Source organism: Manduca sexta, chromosome 20, assembly GCF_014839805.1.
Source record: "Manduca sexta isolate Smith_Timp_Sample1 chromosome 20, JHU_Msex_v1.0, whole genome shotgun sequence".
In the NCBI taxonomy this organism is placed as follows: Eukaryota; Metazoa; Arthropoda; class Insecta; order Lepidoptera; family Sphingidae; genus Manduca; species Manduca sexta.
In genome coordinates this window covers 14995955-15023575 of record NC_051134.1, presented here as the reverse complement: position 1 = coordinate 15023575, position 27621 = coordinate 14995955, and the positions used below count along the sequence as shown (strand labels likewise).

The following is a 27621-nucleotide window of genomic DNA, read 5'->3' as shown; positions in this document are numbered from 1 at the left end:
AGCTATTATATATTATATATTACTTTCCATTATTTTATACGGTGTCTATAGAAGGTGTACTATGGCTATATCTGCCTGCACGGGCTGCTAAATGTTGTGATGTTTTCTAAATGTACTTTCTATGACCACTACCTCCTACTAGTATATGGCGTTTTTTGTTTCCAAAATATTTGCTCTTTAATTTTCTTTGATACAGACTTTTTTATGTACCATGTCTTAAAGTTTTTTGCTGTGGTAGGTTGTGGCTTGAAAGATTTTTTGAAATGAATCAATGCAATAAAAAATATTACATATTGGTAAAAAAAACATTATACTTTTATGACGTATAATCAATTTGATTGTTGTTGTCCCTGATTTTGCATTCTTCATTTCTTATAGAGAGTGATAAAAGAATTGCATGCTGTCTGGTGTGATGTCTTATAACATACAATAAACAATATATAAGTAACTATTGTTAAATATTGACCATTGTTAATTAATATACAGTGTTTGCTTAAAACGATTTCCAGCTACGGCATGGTACCTCTTCCCGTTAGTATTGAAGAAAACTAAATAAATACATGTATTCAAAGCTATCTCCATAATAAAAATACTTCTTCTTTCAAATATACTATGTAGGTACGTTGTTCGTTTTCATGCTATTATTTTTATTTTGAATGTTACTTCTTGTGTTTTAAATTTGTAGCATGTGTTGTAAATCGTTCAAACCATTATCGACTATTTAGGCGACAAAACTAATAAATGTTTAATTTCATAGCAAAACATATCAAGCACAACGTCGTTGCCGCAAGCTTCGCCGAAGGAAAAGAAAGACATCACGTCTACTATACTGTCGAAGTCGAACATGGCGAAGTAAGTATTTTTAATATAAAAAAGTAAAATATGTTATATACCTACGCGTCGCAAAATAAAAATCTTTCATTAATTCTATTCTATGGTCTATAATTTCTCAATTTTAGGCCTAATAATGGATCAATACGTATTATATTCGTCGACGAAATTATGTTTATTATATGTATATAAGAGAGAGACGACCTATATTATATATAAGAGTTGAATAAATACGCTGATTTATCAATTTTAATGTTATATTCAACCCTAATATGCCTAGGTCTATAGTTTACCTCATCTAATAACACAATATATTTATAGAGCGTTAAAAGAGTCTGGGTACGAATCTGACTCGACGCTGATCTTTCGACGTCGCGAGGACAGACGCGCCTCTGTCCCCCGCAGAGAGACGAGCCGCGTACAGAGACCTGCAGGCAGGAGGTGAACCGCCCATACGAGGGTTCCGGTCACCCGCGCCACCTAGACAAGGTAAGAAATGTTTACAGTTGATGAAGGATGAATCTTTATGGGAAGTTCAATGTAACGTATATGTAAATTGTCTAAAGACTTAAAAAAAACTTCAAATTACATGAGAATTACATGAGAATTATAATGTTTGACATTGTATCGGCACATACCGGGTACGTGAGGCAGCATCAGATAAAACATGCTTGAGTTGGATTTACACTTTTATTAGGTGAACTCTTGAATGAACTTTCCTTTGACAATACTGTATCAAGTTTTACTGATTTATAGGATGTCGCTAACGCTCTTCTGCAAAAATTATATTTTGTTTAGTTAGTGTCCCGATTGGCTATCAATTTTATGCTCTAGTAACTTCTACTATTATCTCCTTCACTTTTGGCAAGCGTTATGTGCCGATACCAATATTATATTACGACTGGGCATAATTTTAATAAACGTTTATTGACATAAACGCCTTGTGTGACATATGCATGAACTATTAACTTTCGGTGTGGGTTACCAATATGATAACTTTAACAAACTACAGGAGAAACAAATGTGTAGACAATTGCTTTAATTTTCACGTCCCGAACCTCTATTAAAAATTATAAAAAACGTTTGTCGCAAACACCATACAAACCTTAGAGGCCCAAGGTTAGTGCATCAGATGCCTTTTATAACCATAGTACAAATGATTACGCCATTGTTGGCTGTGGCTGCTGAAGGCCGAACTATAATAACACTAACATTTTTGAACTGAGTATATTAGTTTATACTGCCGCACTCTTCGGGTAAGTACAGATTTTAATTTATATCGCATGCTCTATCTCAATAACGTGGTGCTGGAACTTCGGTTGACTGCATAGTAAGGTAAAAGTATCGCATGTGCACTAGTTGCCTCCAAAATTAAACACACGTATAACTTATTGATCACCGCGTTCTTTAGTTCCGTCACGGTCGTTTGTAGTAGTAAACTAGAATGTGCAACAACACCTCCAGTTTCACGATATTATTGCAGGAGCACACGAATCACCTTCTTAAGTATCACATCTAACACGCTATGGAGATTTCACTACAGAAACAGTTCGATCTTCGCAGACGAAACTGAAATCGAATATATTCCGATTTCTCCGACACTGACGAAGATAAGAATCCATAAGAAAACATCTAATCTACATGAAGTTATCTGCTATCCTATAACTTCAGTGGAGCCCGACGTTTTGGCTAATATCAAGAAGAGGTCCTCAAGTTTATTCAATGCTGAAACTGAGAATTATAAAATAGACTATCCACCAGCGCCACCACGAAGAATTTCATCCAAAAATAGCAGAACTTTAAAATTAGTTACTTCTGCTCCACCTCAAACAATAACTGATATGTCTAAAAAGTCCACAATCCCAACTAAATCAAATGTGGATTTCTTAAAAGATAAAATTAATCATAAATTATCTCGACAAAATACACACATCATAACTAAAACCAGAACAGATATCAAGCAGAGTGATCAGCATTTATCTAAAGCCCGTATCATGTCTATATCAGCCCCGCCTGCTGTTGATAGAAAGAATAGTCTAGCTGTAGGAATCAAAACATCTAAGAAAATGGCAGATACTAAATTATCAGGCACCAGTAGCTTTGGCTCACCAAGAAGAACTTTATTGCCAATAGAATACCCTCATTATACACACAGCCGATGTGGTGGAATGACGTCGTCGGTAGTAATAGAAGGAGGTGCTGGACGAAAGACTCCCATAACAAACATATTAGATAAAGTAACTTCTTTAGATAAGCTTTGGAGTGCTGATAAACGAAACGAACGGATTGATGTTGCAAAAGCAAATAAATCGGTCGCACGATCGAATAGTACGGTGATAAACAAAACCAACAAATCTCCAAGTGCTATTATTACAAGACCTGTAACATCTAGTGTTACTCACAAAAGTAGAGACATGATTCGCACCGCAGAAAAAGTACAAAAAATTAAAAACTCACATCAACTAACCAAACCAACGACTTGTTCTGGCTCTCGAAATGACCAAAAATCGACAAAAACAAGATATTTACAAATGTCCTCAAACATTTCAAAATCTTCTTCAAACATCCCATCTGGTTTAAAAAAGCAAACCCAAATAAAATCCGCCGTGGTTACAAATTTGAAAAAGAAGAAATCGTTGGAAAGCGTAGTTATTAGACCTAGGAGCGTGCCTTGTCATGAATCTTGTAGCAAAAAAACAAAGGATTTGAATAAGAATATCAAGAAATCATCAAAAGTGAAGTCAGTTTCAAAAAGTCTTGCTATTGCAAATACTGAATCTTGCAATCAATTTGGTGATACATCTAACGAAGCCTCATATTGTGGTTCATATGAAAATATAACTAGAAAGCAAAATATTGCCAAACAACTAATAAAAATCTAACGAGGCGATTAATACAGACTCTTTCTTTCAACATCTCTTTCTTGGTAGACCTTGTAGTTCTATTGTGACGTATCCAATTTTCGAACAAAATACAAGTGTTCTTCAAAAGGCGAAAATGTTTCAATCACTTCCGTTAGACAACAATACTCCCAAATCATTGAACTCTTATTTAATACACAGAAAACCAGTCTCATTATCTCGATTTAAAATGTGGGATAGATATCCGAGTCCTGGACGACCACAAAGCCCTAGATCTATATCTTGGCCAGGTAGAATGCAAACTGAAGTACGAAAATTCGATAGTTTGTCTAAACATGATGAATTTGGATCAACTTCATCTTTAGCGACAGTGAGGAGTAAAAGTGAACCGCCTTCTAATAAATTATACTTTTCGCAAACATCTCGACCAAAATCGCCCGTGGTAATATTTTACAAAAGATAGTCTTCAAGATTTATCTAGCAGAAACTCTACTTCGCCCACAAGACTAATATTAACACAAACTTCAAGACCTGTTTCACCTAGAATTGTTCAAAAAACAACAACTACTTCCGTCAATGTAAAATCACCATCTCCAACTAGGATAATTTTAACGGAAACAAGTCGTCCCATATCCCCTGTCGTTACGACGATTACCAAGTGCAGAAACTGATAAGGAAGCTCCATCAAATGCTTTAAAAAGTACAAAATCATACTCGGGTAATTTATGTAGAAGTCACTCGGCCTCACCCGTGTCTATTAGATCGCCTTCTTACCGACGTATTCATAATGCTCGCTTACAAAGTAGTAAAACGTACAGTGATCTCAAAAAGTTTAATAAGAACTAGAAGTGCTGGTGATGCGGATAAAAGACCTCTAGACATTAATGCCCCGCTGAAAGTTAGAAGCGATTCAAATCTCCATGTTGATGATCCCGAATATGATGAGTATATTCAAGATATACAAAATATAAAAGCAAGATCTGAAGATTTAGAGAGCTTAATAGATATTATGCTTACTTGGAAAGAGTAGCTGAATTAGAAAAAGCAACTTCAACTTCTGAACTGCGTCATAGAAAAAAGATGAAGAAATTATCGATTTCGATCGCTGGAAAAAATACGAGCTATTGAAAGAGCTGAAGAAGAATTGAATAATCTGTATCGAAAATTGAAAATAGCCCAAAGTGAAAAGGATGTTCTTTTTATCCTCTCGCGACCCGGGATTTTTAGATGGAATTTTGACAAAGAGAGGGGTCTTAGAATCAAAGAGAAATCCGTAGAAGATTTAAAAGACCATTTTCAGCAAATTTCGTATGATGCAGCAGAACTAGATCAAACACCATCAAAAGACATTTATAAACCTTTATGGCGGGGAAGCAGCGTAGCAGAAACTGCGTTTCATATTAATAGAAAAAATTATAAAACAAAAGAGGAGCCAGAAGCGTCTTCAAACCTACAATAGCTTTACACAAGACTCTTCATTAAGTGATTTAAGAAAACAAATAGGATTAGGAACTCGCTTGTGGAGTAGTTTATCTATGGAACAAGTTAACATATAAAAATCAATTAAATGCTATTTATAGTAAAGAAATAGAATCAAAGAGTAATAAAGAGTCTGAACAATTTATCGTTGACGTGAGGGATAGAAGAAGTAGAAGCCCAACATTACATGTTCGATGTAATTCTTTAATAACACCAAATCAAATTCCAAACCAAAATCAGTCAAAAAAACTTCTTAAATCCGAATCAATTGCGGCAATGCCCTGTCCATCAGTCAAAGAATTAAAAAACAACGTCAATAAAATACAAATGTCTTTAAGTGAAAATGAGAAAAGAAAAATATCACAAACTTTAAGCAAAGAACTATTAGATAGAATGAATAAATACGATAATCAGGCACCGTTGTCTTTAAAACAGGAGCTTGAGAATAGTAGAATTACAGAACAACTGAAAGAAAATGTAATGAAAAAATCGCAACCTTTTTCTTCAATAACTAATTCAGTTGAAACTCTCAAAAAAAGGCCATCTATAGAAAGTGCTTGGGATGGTAAAAAAATGTGTAATCTCTATACTAATGATAAGACAGAAACACAGTATCAATCCTCAGCTAGTGAAACTGAGACTGCAAGCTCTGATATTTCCAATAAAACTGTTATTTATTGCGGGTCTAATAAAGAAGTAAAGAAAAAGGTGGAATATTTTGAGTCAGTAAAAAATGTTTTAACTCCTGCTAAAACTATTTATCACGCCAGAGAAAATTCTGATGAGAATCAAAAACAAGTGAAGCAAGAAGACACGCAATTACAAAAACATGAACCAGAATCTCAAAAAATTCAAATAGTGCAATCGCAATCATGCTCAAATATAAAAGAATTATTCGGTGAAAGTGAAAAAAACAAATTCCTGTCGCTCCCGGCAAAACCTGAACTACATTCAAGATCTGTGTCACCTCATTCAGAAATGTATATTTCTGATCGACAAACCCCTGACACGCAAAGATTTTCCAGTGACGAGACAATATGGCGCAGTCGAAGCCCATCCCCCGACCCGGAGCGTTATTGGCACGCTTACTTAAAGTTAGCGCGAGCCGGTGAAGTACGTCGACTTATACATCGATTCGATTCACATCATACGTCAAGCTCACGATTGCGAAGACATCGTAGTGATCCGGAAATAGCACGCAACGTCCAATAAAACATGGCCTTCTATTGAAAAACTTTCTTCGCGTAGAAGATAAATGTAGGACTATGCTTCCCGTGGCACGAGTCCCGCTGCGCCCGACGAACCGCTTTTTATGCCACATATTGACATTATATCAAAACTAGCAGCCCTACGAAGACGCGCCTCCCCTAGATCACGATCTGCCGAGGAGGCTTTAGAATGTCGCCCTGGAGAAGTGGATCGGATTCGACGAAGATTCGAAGCTATGTCTCTGCTTGGTCAAATATATGCTTCTGCACCTGATGTAAGAGAACTACACGATATTGCGCCTTATTTAGCTGGGTCGTGGATCGCTCACCGATATCCAAAGCCTAGTGATAATAATAGATCAATTAAAGATCCATCCATCCTTGTTCACGGCCGTAGCTCACCAGTAAAAAAAGAAATCAAGGGACCCGGGCCAAAAGAATCCGTTAAATTGAGTTCTATATTGAAGAATGATTCATTGGCGAAACAAGAGTTCGATCCTTCGTTGCACCGCCCGGCAAGCCGCTACGAGCCACCGCGAACGCCCCCTCGTCCGCCGCCAGCGTCGTGGCCACAACGCCTTTCGCCTTACGTCACGTCTTCGAAGCACACAGTCAAATTCCAAGGTTAATTTTCGAACTTTTACTATTATAATTACTTCTCATATGATTGTGAATTGTTTAATTTTGGAGCAACTTGTACCATAAGCTTTCCGTGTTGAAGATTTATTGATTCTCGTTAAGGTTTCTACTGCTTCTGTGCGTGTCTTGTTCACCTTTGCGTGTCTATCCAATACTTTGATGTTTGTTTTCTGAATGAAAACTTAACTTACAAAAGAATTTAAAAGTGTTATTTCAGCTCTCGTACAAATTAAAAATATGTAATTTATTAAAATTAGACGACAATCGATATATCTTCTTGTTGGTAATATTATATGTTTGCATTTTTGTTTAGTTACCTATTATTTTTATTATGCACTATTAGAGGCCGAAACTGCACCGGAACCGCCGCGCAGATCACAGCTAGGGAGCTACTCCGATACAGGTTAGTATTAATTAGTAGTACTTGTATAGTTTTATAGTGTTATGTGTTTATAATTGGCAATTGCAGCGACTAAGGACAATTATGGTCGAATAGATTTAAAACTAATCAAAAGCATTTCGGATCTTATAGATATAGATAACGACAAAAAATGTGCAACTAGTTGCGTTTAAAAAAGTTCGATACCAAAACCACTATACTCTACATACATAATGGCGTCAGCAACTTTTTGTTAACGACCTATCCTCCTACCTACCTATCCTAGTTTTCTATAAATTCCCTTAAATTCGAGGCTACACCTCAAAGAAACTCCAAATATAATTATCTAGAAACTGAATAATATTACATAACTAAAACAAATCCTAAAACTGAAAGACTGCGGAAACCTGAAAATGATTAAAAAATAATTATTAACCTATTTTTACATTTACACATTCGGTATCCTTTCGTGGCATTACTTCCGAAAACTACTCCAAAAATGCTGTGGGAGCTTGAATAGTGGCTCTACATGCGCAAAAAAAAAACAATGGCCTTTGTTCAAACCAATTGGCATCTTAATATATTCGGTTGGACGCCGTCGTCGACGCATGTTGTTATGTGAAATAAACATTAAGTGAAATTCAAAAATAACCAGTGGTGTTCATGTTAAAATCTGCCAAAACACCTCTTGTATTGTGCTCGCACAACCGCAATCTCCGATTTACGTCACTTGCCTTGATTGGACAACCAAAACTCGTCGGATCAGTTTTTTTTTCAATTGTAAATAGTTTGCCTAGCCTCGCGAACATATACGTTGTGTTTTTTGTTCGTGAACCAATGAATGATATTTTATGGTACATTGATGACTCTTATAGTTATTTATTGACGGTGATAAGTGTTATCTATATTTTCTGATAATGTTTCCTTATCTGTGAAAATGACTTCAGTTTACAGAGGACCACTCTGTTATTGTGTTGAGTGTGACCAAAATGAAATAAAGTTTAAAAGTGAACTTAAATAAAAATGAATAATCTAAGTGAAAGGACAATTATTCGTCAACAACGCGTTGAAAAAGGTGACATATTATACGATGACGATGGTTTCTTTAGTGATGTTCCGTTGTCGGGATCTTTATCGCGATCTATGTTAGCATTAAACAAATATGTAAAGACAAATTTACTTTTCGATGATAGCGAAGATTTTGAAGATTACAAACAGCATGATGACTCCGCGTATTTTTCAAAGGAGAGTAGTCCTAATGATTCTGTTGTGAGGTATGACACAGAGAGCTTAAAAAGTAATGATTCGAATGAAAAAAATAATTTACGAACCAAGCAAACATTAAGTGATAACGAATTAAAAGTCGTTATTACCCCTGTTAATGAAACTTTTCAAACAGATGATTACAAGTTTATACAACTACAGGATTCGCCTAAACAAAAGGATCTTAATACTTTTACTATTGTCGAGTACAACAATAAGCCAGAGACAGATGTTGAACGCGAAACTATACCTGAACAAGCAAATAGTGAATGTGAGATCAATTCTAATCATACTCGTGTCATTAAAAACACTGTGGTACGAATTGAATACAGTGATGTTCGCACCCAAATAAAAGAAAACAACGACAATTTGTATCAGAACATTCCTGCTCGCCCAGTATTGTCTACAGCTATTGCGGAGTCATTAAATAGTGATTTCGATGATTCACGTTCACAAACTGTGGAAGAAAATGACTATAATGCTTATGAATCTAATCATCTGCCAGATTGTTCCACTTCTCTGGATGATGAAATAAGTATCAGCAGCTCTTTAGGTGATCATACAAATATAGAAAAGATAAAAAAACCACGTCCTCACAGTGAGTATCACATAAGTAAAAATGAAATAGGGGATATTGTATCTAAATCACTGGAAAATAACGCAATAGGGAACATAAAAGATGGAGAATGTAGTGATACGGATGTGGTTGTTCGACGTCGAGAAGGCTACAAATTGAGAAAACAGGATGACCGACACACACTTCATGAATTTAATACATGGGGCAATAGGACAGATATCTACCCAGATGTTTATGCTCCACTCCCATACAGTAAGTTTTCATAGCGATTCTTTTTACGTTGTCAGTGAAAAATATACACATAAATATATTATATTTTATTAGTTTTATATGACACCTGACTTAGAAACTATATTTGTAAATAATGCACCTAGTGATAGTTAAGCTATTTCATAATGATAATTTTATACATAAATTCGGATATTTCAAAATATTTTTTGCCCCTATCTATGATACTCCATCAAACAAAAGGCATATTTTTGAACCTTATCTATATCAATGTTACGAACATTCCTATGATATTGCCAAAGCATTGATTTTTTTTTGATAATTAACTCTCGTGCAATTACATAAGCAAACGCGTCAACGATGCCTTGCGAAATGTAGGCGTTCTTGTTGCGAAGATTAATTATCATGAAGTGACATTTTCTCGTTTCTTGCTTCTTCTATAAAAAGGAATTCTATATGGTGTAACTTATGCCTTAATTACACCTAAGAGTTTGTAATCACAAAAATCCAGTTGCGACAAGTGATTACTATAAATATATGCTTAGCTGTTATAAAATTCCAAACTGTTAGTATATTTTTCATGCAATGTTTAAATACGTAATATTTATTGGAATTACATTATTGGTATACGAAATTGTACCACAAATTTTTATTCCAGTGACATGAAACATTAAGTTATAAATACTTTTAAAAACATAAATAAATTATACAACGCATACTTCATTCATAAGGACGGACGTAGGTAAAAAAATAAAAGCAATTATCGGTATTTGGCGTGCGTCACATTCTATGGCCAATATCCCTTTAGTGATAGCAATCCATATTCGGTAAGAGTTAATGCCACACTCTAAACGTTACAATTGACGCCTTTCAACACTGGCCATGATAAGTCGTAGCTAAAATCTGTAACTCGGAAACTAGATGACTGTTGAAAATAACCGCTTCGTACGTTTAATTATGTTACGGTATCTATTTTGCGAAAAAAACTATAAAAAGATAACATTTACGTAACAAATAAATGCAATAGCCACACACTGTTTTGGCTAGTTTGTATTGAAACATTTACTCCACGAACACATAAAACAAGTTTGGCAAAGACCAAGAATTTAATTGAATGTTAATAAGCTAGAAAGGTTAGTGACAGAATCAAAACAAGCGTTAATCTTGCAGCGAGAGCTTTAGCGAAAGTAAAATGTGACATTTTGGCGGGAGATCTTGAGCCTACGTAAGTCGAAAGTGTTCGTTCGTAGTGAGCGACAACCGGTCGCTGTCAGACGTGTTTACGTGCTGATGGTCTAAGTGTTTGTTGTTGTGATTAAACATTACTGAACCTCGAATATGGGACTGCTTAAGCAGATTAAGAAGATAACCGCTCACGGTTTGTTGCTTTGTTATATTGAACTCTAAAACCTGGCATTTACCTTTGGTGTGTGTTATATTTATTTACTCTATTATTGTGGCGATTGCAAAATACATTCAATAAAATAAATATCGAATATCTTAATCATAATGCATTATATTACAAATAAGTAGTATAAATACAATTGTAATCTTCTAAATTACTTTATGTCACAATAATGACGAAAATTTCTTAGATTTCCCGCGAGTCTTTGTAGATAAATTATGAAATATTTCGAAAGGTCGAGTTGTAAAATACAAATAGACATGATCTTGCTTCATTGAAGCCAGTGGATTGGTATTATTACAATGTAGAAAATTTATATTTATCATACCAATAATAAAACAAATACTGATATAAAATAATGACAAACTAATGGAAATCAATAACACTTAAGGATTATAATCAGTGTATAAATAATATATTTAATATGGATTTAATTGCTCAACAACTTGTTGCAATAGTGTCATACTTCAGTATATATTATTATGAAGGATATGAGTATGTTAAAACAATATCGGAACATTTAATACTATTATAATAATACTATTTTTCTTTACATCACACCCTTAAGTTATGTGTATGTATACACTATACAATACTTAAAATACATTACAGAAGTAGTAACACTAAGCTCCTCTATTTTATATTATTTTACAGTATAACAATACATTAAATTATAAATCTAAAAATTATAGACCTTAATAAAAATAAAATTTCTACATATATTTTGTGCAATCATTAGGCAGTAACAAAAAATAAATCCGACATATAATAATCTCGAACGATCTCATAATAGTTACCGAAAATTAGCCGTAATCTATCAAAAACACATGCATTAAAAACAAGTTTGTTATTGGTATTCATAATATCCACAATAGCCAATAATAACAATCTCATTGTCCTACTATGGAGGTCAGGCGTCCACCGCTGTTAAAAAAAATGAAAATTCGTCCATTAATTGCATCTTTAGATGATAAACTTTAAATAGAATGATTTTCTTATGAATCTATCTTGGATTTTTGTGGTTTATATTGGACAATAAATAAAAACGCAAGTTCGAAAAGTGCGAGACACATGAACGCATCAAAAAAATCCATTTTGTCACTCTACACTGCTCCCGCTGGGCTGCCATTCTACTTCCGCTTAATCTTTTTTTTAATGATATAGCTGAATTATTTAGGTACGGTTTGTCAACTATTAAATTATTTTTCTAAGGTTAAAGTTACGATCCTAACAGTTACTTCTTTACTGCTTTTACGTTTATATATGAAAGCTTAAGTTCATAAAAATTTGAATTAAAATAATAAAAAATAAATAATCATGCATGTTTTTTAAATTAAAGAATGGATGTGTAAAAATGTAAAAAAAAGGAATGAACATAAATAAATAACGACCAATCTACTGAAACAAACATAAAAAAATAAAATATTTAAAATATGTACGAATTGAAAGCTTATAATTTTTTTCTTAATCTGTACTGTATGAAAATAATATTACAAATAGTCGCGTTAGTCTGGTCACCTCATCCAATTTTTGTTACTAATTTTTCCGTACCGCAATTCAGTGATTAATATTCTTAGTCACTGACTCTATCATTAAAAAAACTCTACTTGTAAAAAACGAATCTTTAAATACATTACATTAAATGCAACCAAACGGTCGTCTGCATAATTATCTTACATCAAACCCGAAGAAGAGGCAAATAAAATACCTTGCTTTAAAATTGCGTCTGTACGTACCACGATTATTACTATAAATGTATAGTTTTCGCAATAGCATAAGGCACGAAATCCCATAAAAATACCGTTGATAGTAATCTTATCGTCACATTGCTGAGCGTGTCGTTAGCACGTGTCCAGAATGACTATATTGAGAAAGTCGTAGACAATGGTAACAAATACTGCCTCGCAATTTTAATATACGCTTGGTCCCGACTTCAAAAATATACAACTTATTGTGTTTTAAATTGTTGAGCTACGTGGAATTACTAGATAACTTAAAAACATTTAAACGAAATAAAATTTGTATAGAAATACAAAGTGAAGCCATCTCCTTAATCACTTGTAACTTACCATACAATAAGCGATAATATGACTAATAAGCGAGTGATTCTAATAACATAATCAGTGAACATAGTTGCCAATGAATTTACTACGTTGGGTAAACGACTCATTCATGATTACCGTACCCTACCACCCCAAATAATCGGTGCTGCAGTCTTCATTATACTGTAGTAGAGTACCTATATCACATAATATATTGTGTCATTATCTGTTACGCAGCTGATGAGAAAGTGTAAACATGACGGGACTGCAGATTCGATTCCCGCACCGAGAAAAAATATATTACGATTTGTATATGGGACTGAAATTATCACGTAGTTACTAAAATCCACGACACTAGACTTGTATGAACAAAAGTAGACGCGATAATATATATGCGACTCTTGCGTATATTTAAATCATGACTCCGGACATTTGTATTCATTAAAAATGAAATTTAATATTATGATCATCATTTTATAATATTATGCTAAATCAAGTTTTGCTTATTAAAAAGCGACATTTTATTACATAACGCGCTAAGTAGGCCAACGTGGTTCAAATGCAAATTTCTTATGTCAATGTTTGTTTACGTAAATAATAGACTGAACAAACCGGTTGTTCTATGTGAGAATTTGTGCGAACGGTATTTATCGATAGTCGATAGTTGACACCGCAGGTCGACACCTACCGAATATCACAAATCGTAGAGTTACCGCATCGCTGGCGATTACGACACTGGTCCACTTTCACTTTTATTGTAAATAAATAACGAAGATACTCTGAACCCCTTTACTTATATCAGTTACTTTTACGCAAACCTCAAAAATTACCTATATTACCAATATTAGTATATCTTCCCGCAAATTGAATTAATTTATGTAGATACCACATTTACAAGATGTAATCTCGTAACCTGTGATATTACAGTTCACGGATTTCTAGAATTAATGATAAAGTCAGAGAATAAGACGCTTAAGTATATGAACACATTCATTCGAGATATATTTCGATGCTCCATAATTTTATTCATAATTGTTTTTTTTACATACAATGATTTCTTTTACGCGAATGTTAAACATTGGAATAAAACTATTTTACGGATTTTATCGCGGTTTTTTCATTATATTTTTCTCTTGACATTTTATAGACTGCAGCCCTCGTGGTCTCGGGGCGCACTTGGTGTTGGTAATCCAAAAAGTCAAAATTACAATATCTATCTTACAATTATATTGATTACGTTATATAGTAAACACATTAATAATATGAGGTTACGCTAAAAGGTGATTTAATTAGTCTCGCGTAGAGAAGGTTTTTTTTAGTTTACGTAATCGCTTAAACTTTCTTATATCATATCGGATCTTTACTCTCCATCCACGTACAATGGACTAGCGAATTAACATAACGGGCTACCATTCCAAATGGCCTTGCTATAAAACAGAGAAAGATCCTTCCTAGCAATAAGATATCGAGGAAGGAGGCTTATTGAGTTAGAAAAGAACCGATTAATGTCAAGGATTGAGTAAAGAATGCCGGCATTATATATTTGCTGTACTTTAAACTAATCTTTAAAATATGAATAGATATACCAGTCTATTAACTGTGTAGTAAGTAGTCATCACAAGACCTCCGTTCCAAGTTCAATTCTCAATAAGTTTTGAAACGCTTGTTTAGATGTTAGCAATAAGGAATACTCGGCATTTTTAAGATATTTTATAAATATAGTTCCAATAAAAAAATAACAAGACTGAGTATAAATATCTGGTAAATTGCCGCCGGCTGCAATAATTGCGTCGTTATTACCGGAAGAGTTTTAGCGTGCGTATAATTGAAAACTACTTCATGATTGTTTACTGAAGTAATAATTATGTTTCTTTGAGATCTATACCGGGTTTCGCCTATATTTCTTAAGTTTGATCTACCTTTAATACATACCTAAATGTACTTCGGTGATAAATTCAAGGAAAAAATATACATATAAATACCCTAAATTATGATAGGTACTTAACTATAGTGTGTGTGTATTATATAACTATAGTGTGTATCTAGTTATACATATAAAGTTACGTTGTGCACTTGAGTAATGGAAAGATTAACGGAACTGATATAACAAATAGAGTAGATAAAATAATTCTATAGTTTTCGGTTTCATAGTTAATCACCGCAAATTTGAACGACTTTGTTCTACTGCTTTAGAAATTGAATTATACCAATATTTAACAACAGTAATTTTGTTCGCAATTGTCTACCATCCTTTTATAAGTCTCACTTGAAGATTGTGAAACAGTTGTAACATCAAAAATATCTGTATTCAGAGATAGAATGTCTATACACCTGTAGAAGATAAGCCCTTTTGCGGAACGTAATCTGTCGAAGATAATTTCGCAATGTTTGTTCCACTTCGTCAAATAGCCACTTGATATTACAGTTCATTCACTCTGTTGGCAAATTGTAGTTATTTTGTATGAATTGGAATGAATTCCGACGCCGAGGGACTCTATGAGTATATAATTGCTGTGAACTAATCATTAATGATAATTAAATGTTTGTGCAAATTAATATTTGTTGTGTTACAATAAAATACAAAAGGATATAGATATATTATCGGAAAAATATTTGTTTTCTTTTTGTCTCTAATTTATAAGAATACCTAATTGTGTTTTATAATTCAATACTCTAACAAATTGTACAAAATAATGTATTACCATCATATCAGCTGTAAGAGTTATAATATAATTTACGTACCTTGTATAGGTATCACCTGCTATCTTTTACATAATGAAATATGAAACCAATTTCATTATAAACTGTACCAGGTATAAAGGCAACTTTATGGCCACATCCTTCAAAAAGTCTAAACTCAAATACGTGCGAGTAAACCTTGTTGCCAAAATAATCCACCTTACTCATTTACTTTCCTGTTCATAGTTTTATATGTTTGTTTTTAGAATCCCCCCGTCGTTACGTGGAGAGCGACGTGAACATCCACTACAGATGTCCGGTGCGGCACGACCCGCTGCCGTTGGTGCCGGAGCGGGAGCTGGCGCGACAGCAGGCCGAGCACATGAAGAGGCTGTACAGAGAACAAAGGCGGAACAAATACTTACAGGTAGAGTCTTAATAATAATATAATAATTTTATGAGCCCTGTATTATATACTGCCGCACTGCTGGGCAGTGGGCACGAGCTTCCCCTACTATTGAGAAGGATAAGGCGTTTGTCCGTCACGCTGGCTTAGTGCGGATTGGTGGACTTCTCACACCCACAATATTCCTATAGAGAACTTCTCAGGTATGCAGGCTTTCTCACGATATTTTCTTTCACCGTCAAAGCAATTGATAATTCACAAAGAATACACGCATAATTTTAGAAAAGTCTGAGGTGTGTGCCCTTGCGATTTGAACCTGCGGACATTCATCTCAACAGTCCGTTCCACATCCAACTAGGTTATCGCCGCAAAGTCTTAATAATATTATCCTACAAATATTATACATGCAAAGTTTGCGGATGTATATTAGAAGTAAATATAGAAATGGCTGAACAGCTTTGGATGAAATTTGGCATAAGAATAGACCACATCCTAGATAAGTAAGTATGAAAGCTACTTTTAATTTCTGGATACCTCGTATGTATGTAATATAAGTAATTTATCAATATATTAATACGTAAAGACAAAAATTTGTACCCTTGTTAAAGCCCATTGCGTACTCAGGAGGGTCATGAATAAAGATCAAAATACATAGCCTTCTACAATATTTTGCTGTACTCCTCTGCAGAAAAATCAAATTTATGTATATTTTATGTTATAAATATATTAAATTCGACTATTTTTATCATCTCCATTCAATGGTTGTCTGGTAGAGATCGCCTCGAGCGATAAGACCGCCATTTGTACCACCAATGTATTATTTTCCACCGTCTGTATGCAAATTTGTCTTCTTTTTGTTTTTTTTTTACATTTTTGGTGTACAAAAAAGTTATAAATAAATAAATAAATTCGACGATCTAACTTCGACCACTAGACGACCACTGGTATGTATGAATAATCGTGCATTAAATGCGGAAATTGCAAATTTTGTAAATCGTGATCGCACGGCATTCGAAACAATCTTACACGTTTCGGTATTTAGACTTAAAATACCTAATTAATAATTCGAATGGTATGTTAAAAAGGTAGTTAAGAATATCCTCATTCGTATCGAAGTGACGTCAAGCACGACTGACAAGTAATCAAGATAAATAAACGAAATCTATGAACAGTTCAGTGACAAAAATGAATCCATATTAATTTTTGTCACTTTCAGAGAAGTTTCGGTCGGGCATTCTTAAGCCAAGAGCTAGGTTTTTAAACTGATTGAGTAATGCATATTATTTACTTCGACCAAGTTAGTGCATCGGAATTCGATAAAATTCTAAATCGTCTTATATCTCGGTATCGAAGCTACTATGGAAAGATTATTTCACCTACTGACACTTTTTTATCGATCTTCTTACATGTATATGGACTGATATACCGTATATATTTTATGATTAATACTACATAACTCCATATTTGATTCGGCCTTGACCAAAAACTCGTTTTTATAAAATACCTTTTACGATCATAACAACATTCCATTCTAATCATACTTGATGATGTCATGCATGTTTAACGTAAGTAATACTACAGTGTAGTTCAATTATCGATATAATATGGGTGCAACCAGATACAAAATAGATAAGTTTGCATACATTAGATAAATATCATGTAGTAAATGTTAATTGATTTTGAATTTAATTACTTAACAATTATGATCAATATTGACTACAACAAAACCTCACTGCCTTTCTCGTGCATATCTGTACCATGCTATGAAACCCAATCAACCATTAACCAACGATTAAAATCATGACAAAATTACAACCAATTAGCTGCATCGGTTTGTATTTCAATGGAATCATGAAAATTCCGCACGATATTCGATATAAAACGACAATATATTTACATAATAGATGTGCAGCCAACCATTTTTAATACATGGTACTCCCTCGGCATTATTCCGTATAGCATTCGTTAAATTTTCAGAATTGGTCAGCAATTTCTATTGACTGCAACAACACAACAGAATTTGTATCACACCTGCTAGGTTTTGCTTGGATTATTCTATTTTAAACCGGATAGATAAGAACATTTATGTAAGGTTTACATTGAAGTCCTGGTTTTGATAACGGAACTCAAAGTTCATTGACTCTTACACACATTACTACGTACCTACTTATACTATAATATGTAGTTATTGCGAACAAAATGTAAAGACGGATAATGGATCAAATTGATAGGCCGTACATAGTGATATAACAATGAGATTATCGTGTCAGACGCCGTTTGAACGTGCGATGTTTTTAATCTAGTTAAACCTTGTGCCGGCACGCAACAGAAGTTTGATCGATATGGTCATTACGATGCTCATGACTCCTTTATAAGCGAAATGTTAAACGGTATGGTTTAATAGAAAACTTCATACTATAACTATTAAATAGCGCTTCACTGATATGTAGTTATTAAAGTAACGGGACGAAGTACGGACTTATAGGTTGCGTGTCTATGTGAAAAAGATTAATATACATATAAATCGATTCTATGCTTCCAAATTCAATTTTACGATAGATTAGAATAACAAAAAGTATAATATTATAGTGGAAAACAAAAATTTCGCGAATATTTTAAGCCGATGTAGTATTATGGTGACATTATGTAAATATTTGGTTTTATAACAATGCAAAACAATAATGTATAGCTATATAAATAAACTCCCACGTTTTATCTTAGATTTATTTATTATTAATAGTGCTATTAGGATTTTTTGAATAAGTATATTTTATAAGCGTAAAATTTAAAACTAAACATAACAAAGCCAGTCAGTCACCTTTGGCATATTATAATAGTCTGCTCTATAATTCTTGAATTCGAAAATATTTTACAGACGATCATAAATGGTTAAAGTTTTTACAAAAATTTAATGGTACAGAAAATATTCTCAAGCTATTTTTACGGCGCAATGCTAAAGAGATAAGCATTTAATTTAACTATCTTGCGTAGTTAGAACATTAACTAGGTACCTATTTATTAATGAATAAACATGTGTATGTACATTTTTATTAACGCTTGCCTTTGCATCACTATTACTCCTAAGTACAATAGCGCACCGATTATATAACAAAGGCCATACTTAAATTATAAATGTGAACTCTTGTAAAAAAGTTTAAAATTTTGGAACCCTGGACATAATATTATCTACTTTTAATTTAACTACGTATACATTTACCCGGATAGAATTGAAATCCTCGGGGAATCTACAATTTGTACCGAGGAATCAATTATTAAAAAATTAGCAACGAGTAGAATTCTACTACGTACTAGCTAGGTTTAGGTTCGTATATACAAGGTACTTGAGATAATTCATAAATATCTATACACGCATTAAACTGCGTAGTATAACATTCACCGTAATTGAATATGACTTTCAAGGGTCATACGCCGCATACTGCAGCATACAGTCGCGCTGCTCTCAGTTGCATCTCACCGGACATGCATTAACTACGTTTGCATAATTATGTCCCCGTTCAATGGAGATAGAAACATTTCACTGATTTCACCGCCCACCGCTCGGGGAAAACATGTTCGAATCGTGTATGTACCGCGACACTGCGGCCCTAGAGAAATCGCTTAGTACGTACGTAAACTGGCAACTTTTTATTTGAATACAGGTACTGCAACTTTTACTAGTTATTTTACGTACCTTTAGCGCCTTGTCAGTACAATTAATACGTCTCAGTAAACAGCAGGCTTAAAAATAAATAAAGGTATTTTTGGCACACATCGACTCAACTTATTATTAAATATCCAAAAAATGTATGCTATTAAAATGGAATTTGTTATTGAAATGGTTATTCATATTACATAGACTCACGTAACATCTTATTTCCAATGGCGGAACTGCCGAGCACGAAGAGTTCCATTGTATTATTTCTAAATAATAATACAATGGCAGAATCAAATTCAATTGGCCATGCCTCCATTACAATTAGAAATGGAGAGCGTTACGAGGTACTCGGAACGTGTGCGATAGATTCAATCTGTCTGCTCCCGTGTGCATTTATGTAATACCACATTATGGTGTGACTTCACTGGTTGGAACAAAATTACCTAAAACAAAAATTACTGCTTGTTATTTTAATATTTTTACGGCTTTACGAAGTAATTAGTAAAGGTTAGTAAATAACATATTACATACAAAATCCGGACTTTAGCATTATATAGGTATAAAGTGCTTTTCAAAATATAAATACTTTGTCAATTTAAGTTGAAGTTGTAGGTCTTGTTTGCGGTGTTGCGGAACTTCTTGTTTCAATTTTGAATAATGTAAAACACTACTTAAAAATCCGGAATAAACGACCTTGTTTGTCGCGCATGCCTGACGAAAAATCCGTTGGCCAAATGACCATATGAATGGACAACTACACGGCGATTATTAATGTCATTTGCTGATCCAATATCAACCGTATCTTTATTGTCATATGGACCATAAAGGGTTAATAAACTGTAATGTAAAGCGCTTCGTGAGATATTCGTATTGTTAGGATAAACGGACTCGATGGTCAGTTGTCCTACAACAGTGTAAAGGAAGTGTGCGTGAGAAATGTTGTGATTGTGTGGTTTTATTTAAAAAAAACTCATGTAAAAATATTTGAACATCGTGACAGTTTAAAGTGTTTTCTCTAAAAATGAATGAACTTTTAATGGTTGGTGTCCATTGAATCTTACTTTAAAATGTGTGAATTAACTTTCATAGAAAATAGTTCTCTAATGAGACACGTACTATATAGGAAACACATTTCCTTTTACTCTAATAGCTCTTCAATTACCAAGCCTCATATAGCAACCATCTACATGCATTAAGAGTCAATTATCGACTTTCCCTTTTGAAATTTCCAGGAGAGAGAAATTCATGCAGTGGATATAGATGCGTTTGACGCGTCAATGAAGGTGACAGTTTGGGTTACGAGTGACCGATGTGTGACCGATTTGTGTGTTAACGGACCTTTTGAGAGTTGTCATCCAAAATCCATCGCTTCTAACATTTTTCAAAATTTATGGCTAATATCATACATAGATTTTTATATTCCAAATTTAATTATCATTGTGTTTATTTTTTTTATAATTGGCGTTGTAATTAAGCAACAAATGAAAATTTTTAATAACAAAATTTATAAAAAACAATTGGGCCAAGAAAGCCAGATTTTTTGCTTTTCACTTTTTTTAAACAAATCTGCTAACAAAAACCTAATATAATCCATCCACTTTTTATTGCATTTACTTTGCGCATAAATCAAAAAATATTTTAGGAACAGCATTACCTTTATCTATGTTTACGAAAAGTGACTAGGAACAGCTTGGAACCTTTTCAAAAAATTAAGAAACAGGAGCATAAAAATATTCTACGGAAACTAATTGTTAAAATACACGTTACAGGAACTGCAGGATATGCAAAACCGTCGACATCAGGACAACTTCACGCCATCACAGAAGACCGTGGTACCTCTCAACAGATACGATGAAGCGGACAAAGTAATAGCAAAGGCTTTATACACGTTCACCGGACAGACAGCAAGGGAACTCAGTTTCAGGAAAGGAGATATCATCCATGTCAGGCGGCAGATCGACTCCAATTGGTATGAAGGCGAAGTTCACGGGAAGATTGGACTTTTTCCATACAATTATGTTGAGGTAAGTGATGTATATCGTATGCTTTCCAAGTTTGTTTTTACAAATCAAGGTTTGGCCAGTTCATCAACATTTTTATAATGTACGCATTTAACTTTCGTAACCTTTACGTGTTACTTCTTGAATATACGTAAATAAACCTGTATCTAAAGTCTACTAAAGATACCTACCTATTAAGTTCTTGCAACTTGCTTTTCGTGTCGAGGAAAACTTGCAAATTGTCGTAACTAATCAATTTATGATGATATTTAAATATTTCTTTCTACTTTCAGATCCAAAAAGGTGACACAGTCCAAACTCCGAAAAAGCCGGCAATCGTCGAAGGTAGAGCTCGAGCCAAATTCGATTTCACCGCTCAAACGAATTTAGAGCTTCCTCTGAAGAAAGGCGAAGTTGTTGTACTGACCAGGCGCATAGATCAGAACTGGTGGGAAGGCAGAAATGGCGCGAAAACAGGCATATTCCCGGATAGTTACGTCACAATTTTACAAGAGCCAAGTCCGAGTAAACCTGGTGAGTATTAGTACTTTCATGTGGGGTACTCCTTCTTTAATAAAGTAGCCAGACAGAGGTATTTTGAATAGATTAAAAATAATAGACGCACAGGTCTGTATGTATAATTATACCACAGCTCTACCACTTTCTATATCGCACCTTTGTGCATTTTCTTACTCTTTCATGGGTCTAGCCAGACAAAGAAGACTGAGTGCAGTAAATCTACTTTAAGTTTTTTTTATTGCTTTGAATGAGGCGACAAGCTTATGGTTCGCCTGATGGTAAGTGATACGATCGCCCGTAAACAGTAGAAACATTACCCAACACCTTAAATTACAAAGTATTTTTGGTATTCCACTGCGCTCGCCATCTTGAGACATGAGATGTTAAGTCTTAGTCTTGGTAGGTTAGCTAGGTTAGGGCTTTTATTGTCCTCACCGGTGAGGATCGCGACGCGTTTCTCCCTTATTGCTTATTTAAAAATACATACATACATAATTTTATTTCTTCTTCCCTGCCGGCCCGAGCTGGCTTCTTTGTTTACTAAGTATATTTTTCATTTATTTTATTGTCTTTGTTTATATAAGCTAATCTAATTAAGTAATAATTGAATATTCTCATGTACCTTGACTTATCATAAGTGCAACTATGTTCGCCTACGTGATGAATAAAGCATTTTTATTTTTTTTTTTTTATTTTTTTTTTTTCTTATTCCGTCTACACTAGCTACAATTTTGCTGAAACTGGAACACAACAATGACTACACACTGCTACTTGGCGGCAGAAATAGACATTGCGGTGGTACCTACTCAGGCGAACTGTCACATATGACCTACCACCAGTAAAAAGTACCACCAGTATACAATATACTTTTTTTTATAAAGGCAATTGTTTTAAGTACATAATGCAAATTTCAAGTTAGGTACAATATACTTAATGATATGATCTATAATATTTGCAGAACTAAAGCCGATCCTGAGCACGGACAAGCCGGCGGCGTCCCCGGCAGCGCACGGGCTCCTCAACGGCTCCGACAAGCGCAGCATGGGCGCGCACGCGTACACGCCGCAGCACAACAGCGCCGCGCTCGCCAACGCGCCGCCCGCCACCGCGCCGCTGCCCGGTCAGTCTGAACCCGCAGCGTTACTGCGCAGGGGACTCGTCTATTATCTAACTAAGCAATGACAAGCTTTGTGAAAATGTTTGGATGTTTGTTACAAGTAAAAACATAAATAGTTGAGTCGATCTCGATGAAATTTGGCACTGGGATAGAACATGTTTTAGATTAGCACATAGGCAACTTTTTACATACATACATACATACATAACATCACGCATTTGTCCCCGAAGGGGTATGCAGAGGCGCAACTAGGGCACCCACTCTTCGCCAAGTATGTTCCGTCCCATGATGTGATAGGGGGCGAGTCTATCGCCATATCGGGCGACTTTTTACCTCTATAATTTACTCTCATGGGAAATTATGGGATTTTTTTAAATTTCGTTTGCTACATTTTTTAAAGGACTCTTATTGCGGGAACCGTACGGATGAAAAATCGCATTGGAAAACCCTAAGCATAATGTTACGCGACTTGAATGGTAAAAGAACTTCCCATAGTACCAAACTATATAACCACGACATGATATATTTGGTGCGGATTGTTTTGTAACTAAGAAGAGCTACATTTACGTACCAAAAAGCCCCACCACACTGTAGTGAGCTAAAGTTGTTTGCCAGTTATTATATTAAATACATACGTACTAATCTAATATTAACATTAATTGTTTACATTGCAGGTTACGTGTCGAAGCCCGCGCAGGCCATGACCCCGTCGGAGCGCGGGTACGGGCCGCCCTCCGGCGCCGGCGTCGATCTCAACAACACCGAGCCGCTCTATGTCGACACCAACGCTGAGGCTGTGCCGTGAGTATACATTTATTCATATTTATTCATTATAAAATTAACTAATGATTCTGCAGAATTTTCTACAAAATAAATATAATTATAGAATTTCTCACGTTGACTTTCAATAATTAAAGTCATTTTTAAATCAATTAGATTGTATCATACTTTGTTTATATTTTTATTGGTTTTAATAAACAACACATCAAAATATAAATTATATTTTTAACTTGCAGATATCGCGCGATGTACAAGTACCGTCCGCAGAATCCGGACGAGTTGGAGTTGTCGGAGGGCGACACGGTGTACGTGCTCGAGAAGTGCGACGACGGTTGGTACGTCGGCTCCAGCCAACGCACCGGACGCTTCGGGACCTTCCCCGGTTAGTGTCTATTCATTGCCAATATACGTGTGTTTTTCATAACAAATTATAGATGGGCCTATAAAACTAGTCACGCTCATTGTCAGAAAGATATATTTACAATATTACTGAAATATTGTTTGGGAATCTGTTACCTGAAAATAATCACTCAACAATCAGTTCTGTATTGCTTTTAATTATATTTACGTAATGTCCGATATTATTAAAGTTACTACACAAATTCTTTAATAAGCCAAAAAAGCTTAATTCATTGACATGCATAATATAGGTGATATCTAAACTGCATCACAGTATTTATAACTAGGTATTATTTTGGCAAAAGTCTTCCTGCTACAAAAATCTCAACCATCACCATCAGCATCAGTACGGTGTGATAACACACCAGCGCCATCTACTTAAAAATCATATAAAAAATTCAATTAGTTCCCACGGGAGCAAAAAAAAAAAAACAGGATAAAAGCAGCCTATATGTTAATCCAAAATATAGTCTTGTGTGCCAAATTCTGTTCAAATCCGTTCAGCGGTAACTGTATTTACTACAAAAAAACTCACAAACATTTATAATATTAGTATGAGTGGGATAAGACTACATTTTGACCATCAGGTAATTACGTGGAGCGCATCTGATAGCGCTCGCCGTCGCTGCTGCGCCGACTGCGCCGCGCCACGCTCTGCACGCGCCGCCGTCGCTGAGCACGATCACGCGCTCGCGCACGCACATACGCACACCACACGACCACTGCCCAACTAACGATAAAACTTTGCCAGTGAGTAGCCTACCGATACTTCTATACTTTTGTAAAAAAATATCTGAATAAACATTTCCTATGATTACGCCAATGTTCGATGTTCAAATATAACTATTTAACGGTTTTCGAAATTTCGGAAGTAGAATTTTATATAAAAACCGGAAAAGAAATCCGCTAAGTAATTTTACTTGAAATATAACTAAAATATTGTTCAATCGCAACCATATCAGTATTTAGATAGCATGATTAGTGAAAGTTGCGACAGGCCAGCGCGGCATCTACGTCTAATAAAATTTATCAACTGGCTGCAATGGTTAAATCTAAAGTTTAACGATAGTTAGCGAAAGTAATGTACGGCCTACGTCAATGATACCAAAATGTGACCATGACTTTTATTAACAATTTGTAAAAATATATAACCTATTGTAAACGGCCTCATTTTATAACAACAATGAGAAATGAAACATCAGTTTTCTGTAGCTTTGTGTTGACCTCAATGATCTTGTTGACCAAAGTACACGCCTGCATCAATCATACTCATTTATACATACGAAATGTTTAACAATAGTCAGTAGATATCATTATAATCATCGGTGTACCCTTGTTCACTCGTATCAATGTAGTTATGTACTCACTTGTCGGTGTTACCTATCCAAAGTTGTGCTGCGTCCCAAAGAATATCATTATCTGATATATTGTATAATTGTATAAATATATATGAGAATGCTTATAAATGTAAAATTAGATATAGTTATTTATTTAAAACGTAGGTATGAACAGTTTTCGGCTCGTCTTTTAAAAATGATATTTTAAAAGAAAGCAGCCGGGCACACGGACTAATAATAAATACTAACCAATTTTCAATAGTAATGACGTACATATATATTCTAGCGGGGTAGGCAAAGAGGGTGGCTGACATCTATTTCCGTTTTAGTTAAAAACTTCAAAAATAATAACTAAACTAATAGACACGACTGTATTTTTTTATAACAGGAATGAAAAACCTAAGTAAAATGTGTTATGTAAGGTAAACATTTTCTATTGTAACTCGTAATATGTAAGCTATAAAAACAGGTACCATTTAACAAATAACGTATTAATTTAATTAAAGTGTCAACTACCCTCATAAAGTAATTTTACTCTAAAATCCATGAAGGGAGCAACAAAACTAGCATCTCTAACTGATGGTACGGCCACCCTGCCTACACGTCTCCATAGCGAGGTTACATATCTGCAAAAGTCAAACTTTGGCATAACACACACATATTAGGGGATAACAAAGTTTTGATATTTTGTGAACATTGGCTACGGCATCTACCACGTAGTATAAGGACTTCAATGTATGAGTATTAGTTACCGCGTCAACAGTAATGTAACCATATATATGTAGATGCATAGATAATACTCAGACGACTACGCAGCGGTATATATAGGGCGAGTAATTTTTGAAATAACGGTTGACAATACAATATCATATGCTTAATTTAAAATAAGATGTATCGTAAGGGAATATGAGTGCTATTAGTCTGATGTCATAGCGTATTAACCAATTTTCGGCGTCTGTTGATTGGTTTTTTATACTTGTCATTTGTGAAAAAAAATCATTATTTTAAAATATATCTAGTCATGATACAGAATTTGCAACTATATTTTTACATTGTTGTCTAAAATGTTCTTCTTTCATTGTATCTCTCTGATGTCAAACGATTATACAATCTTATACATATTATTCGATATATACAATGTTTGATATTAGTGTATCTGAAATTTTATATCTAAATATTTATACTTAGATCGTACCCAGGTGTCGTCCCTCGCCCTATGTAAGTGCTTGATTTATGTAGTAATAGACAAGCTTTCATTATTTTTAACCTATTTTATTGTTGTATTTACTTTTGTTAATTTATTTTTAATGCACAAATGTTTTATTTGTTTGTTGACACCTCGACATATAATGATGTAACATTTATAGCTATTGTTTAAAAATCATCACATTTAATAAAATAATCTTTCTATTTGAAACGAGTTTTATTTATAAATAATATTTAATTATAAGAGACGTTATCGTTAGTAAAACACAGATAGGTATCGATAACAACGCAGAATGTATAATATATGTTCTCAACTAGAACGAGTTCATAAATTATAGTCAGGGGCCCTATTTCATCTAGGGGGCCATATCCGTATTTTTGCAATAGCAAAAACACGGATATAGGGGAGTTCTAAATACGTCATCTACCACTAGAACAAATATAAGTTATCAGGCTATCAAGTTTGTGGTAAGAAGAGTTATTGTATATAATTACTAAATGCAAGGTATTATAGTTCAGTACTTATAAGTGTTTAATTGATCCACGACTACATTCTAGTAGTTATTTAAGTTTTTAGGTGAATATCTAAAGAACCCTAACAGAAGCAATGA

At 34.3% G+C, this 27621-nt stretch overlaps 2 protein-coding genes across 2 annotated transcripts in view; both read left to right on the top strand.

The window, feature by feature from the left end:
• The window catches only part of LOC119189902 (kinesin-related protein 4-like), a 13535-nt gene extending 9850 nt beyond the window's left edge, over window positions 1-3685 (top strand). Inside the window, exons 2-3 of the mRNA XM_037440709.1 lie at window positions 52-54; window positions 2315-3685. The gene's annotated coding sequence lies outside the window, so the exon portion shown is untranslated. The remainder of the gene's footprint in view (window positions 1-51; window positions 55-2314) is intronic.
• LOC115456433 (sorbin and SH3 domain-containing protein 1) overlaps window positions 1-27221 on the top strand; it is a gene marked incomplete in the record, with an annotated part of 39945 nt that extends 12724 nt beyond the window's left edge. Inside the window, 8 exon segments of the mRNA XM_037440710.1 lie at window positions 15858-16018; window positions 20885-20935; window positions 21422-21676; window positions 21946-22186; window positions 23130-23291; window positions 23963-24089; window positions 24305-24450; window positions 25055-27221. Coding sequence (XP_037296607.1) covers window positions 15858-16018; window positions 20885-20935; window positions 21422-21676; window positions 21946-22186; window positions 23130-23291; window positions 23963-24089; window positions 24305-24450; window positions 25055-25077 — 1166 coding nt within the window.
• Window positions 27222-27621: the final 400 nt, after the last annotated feature.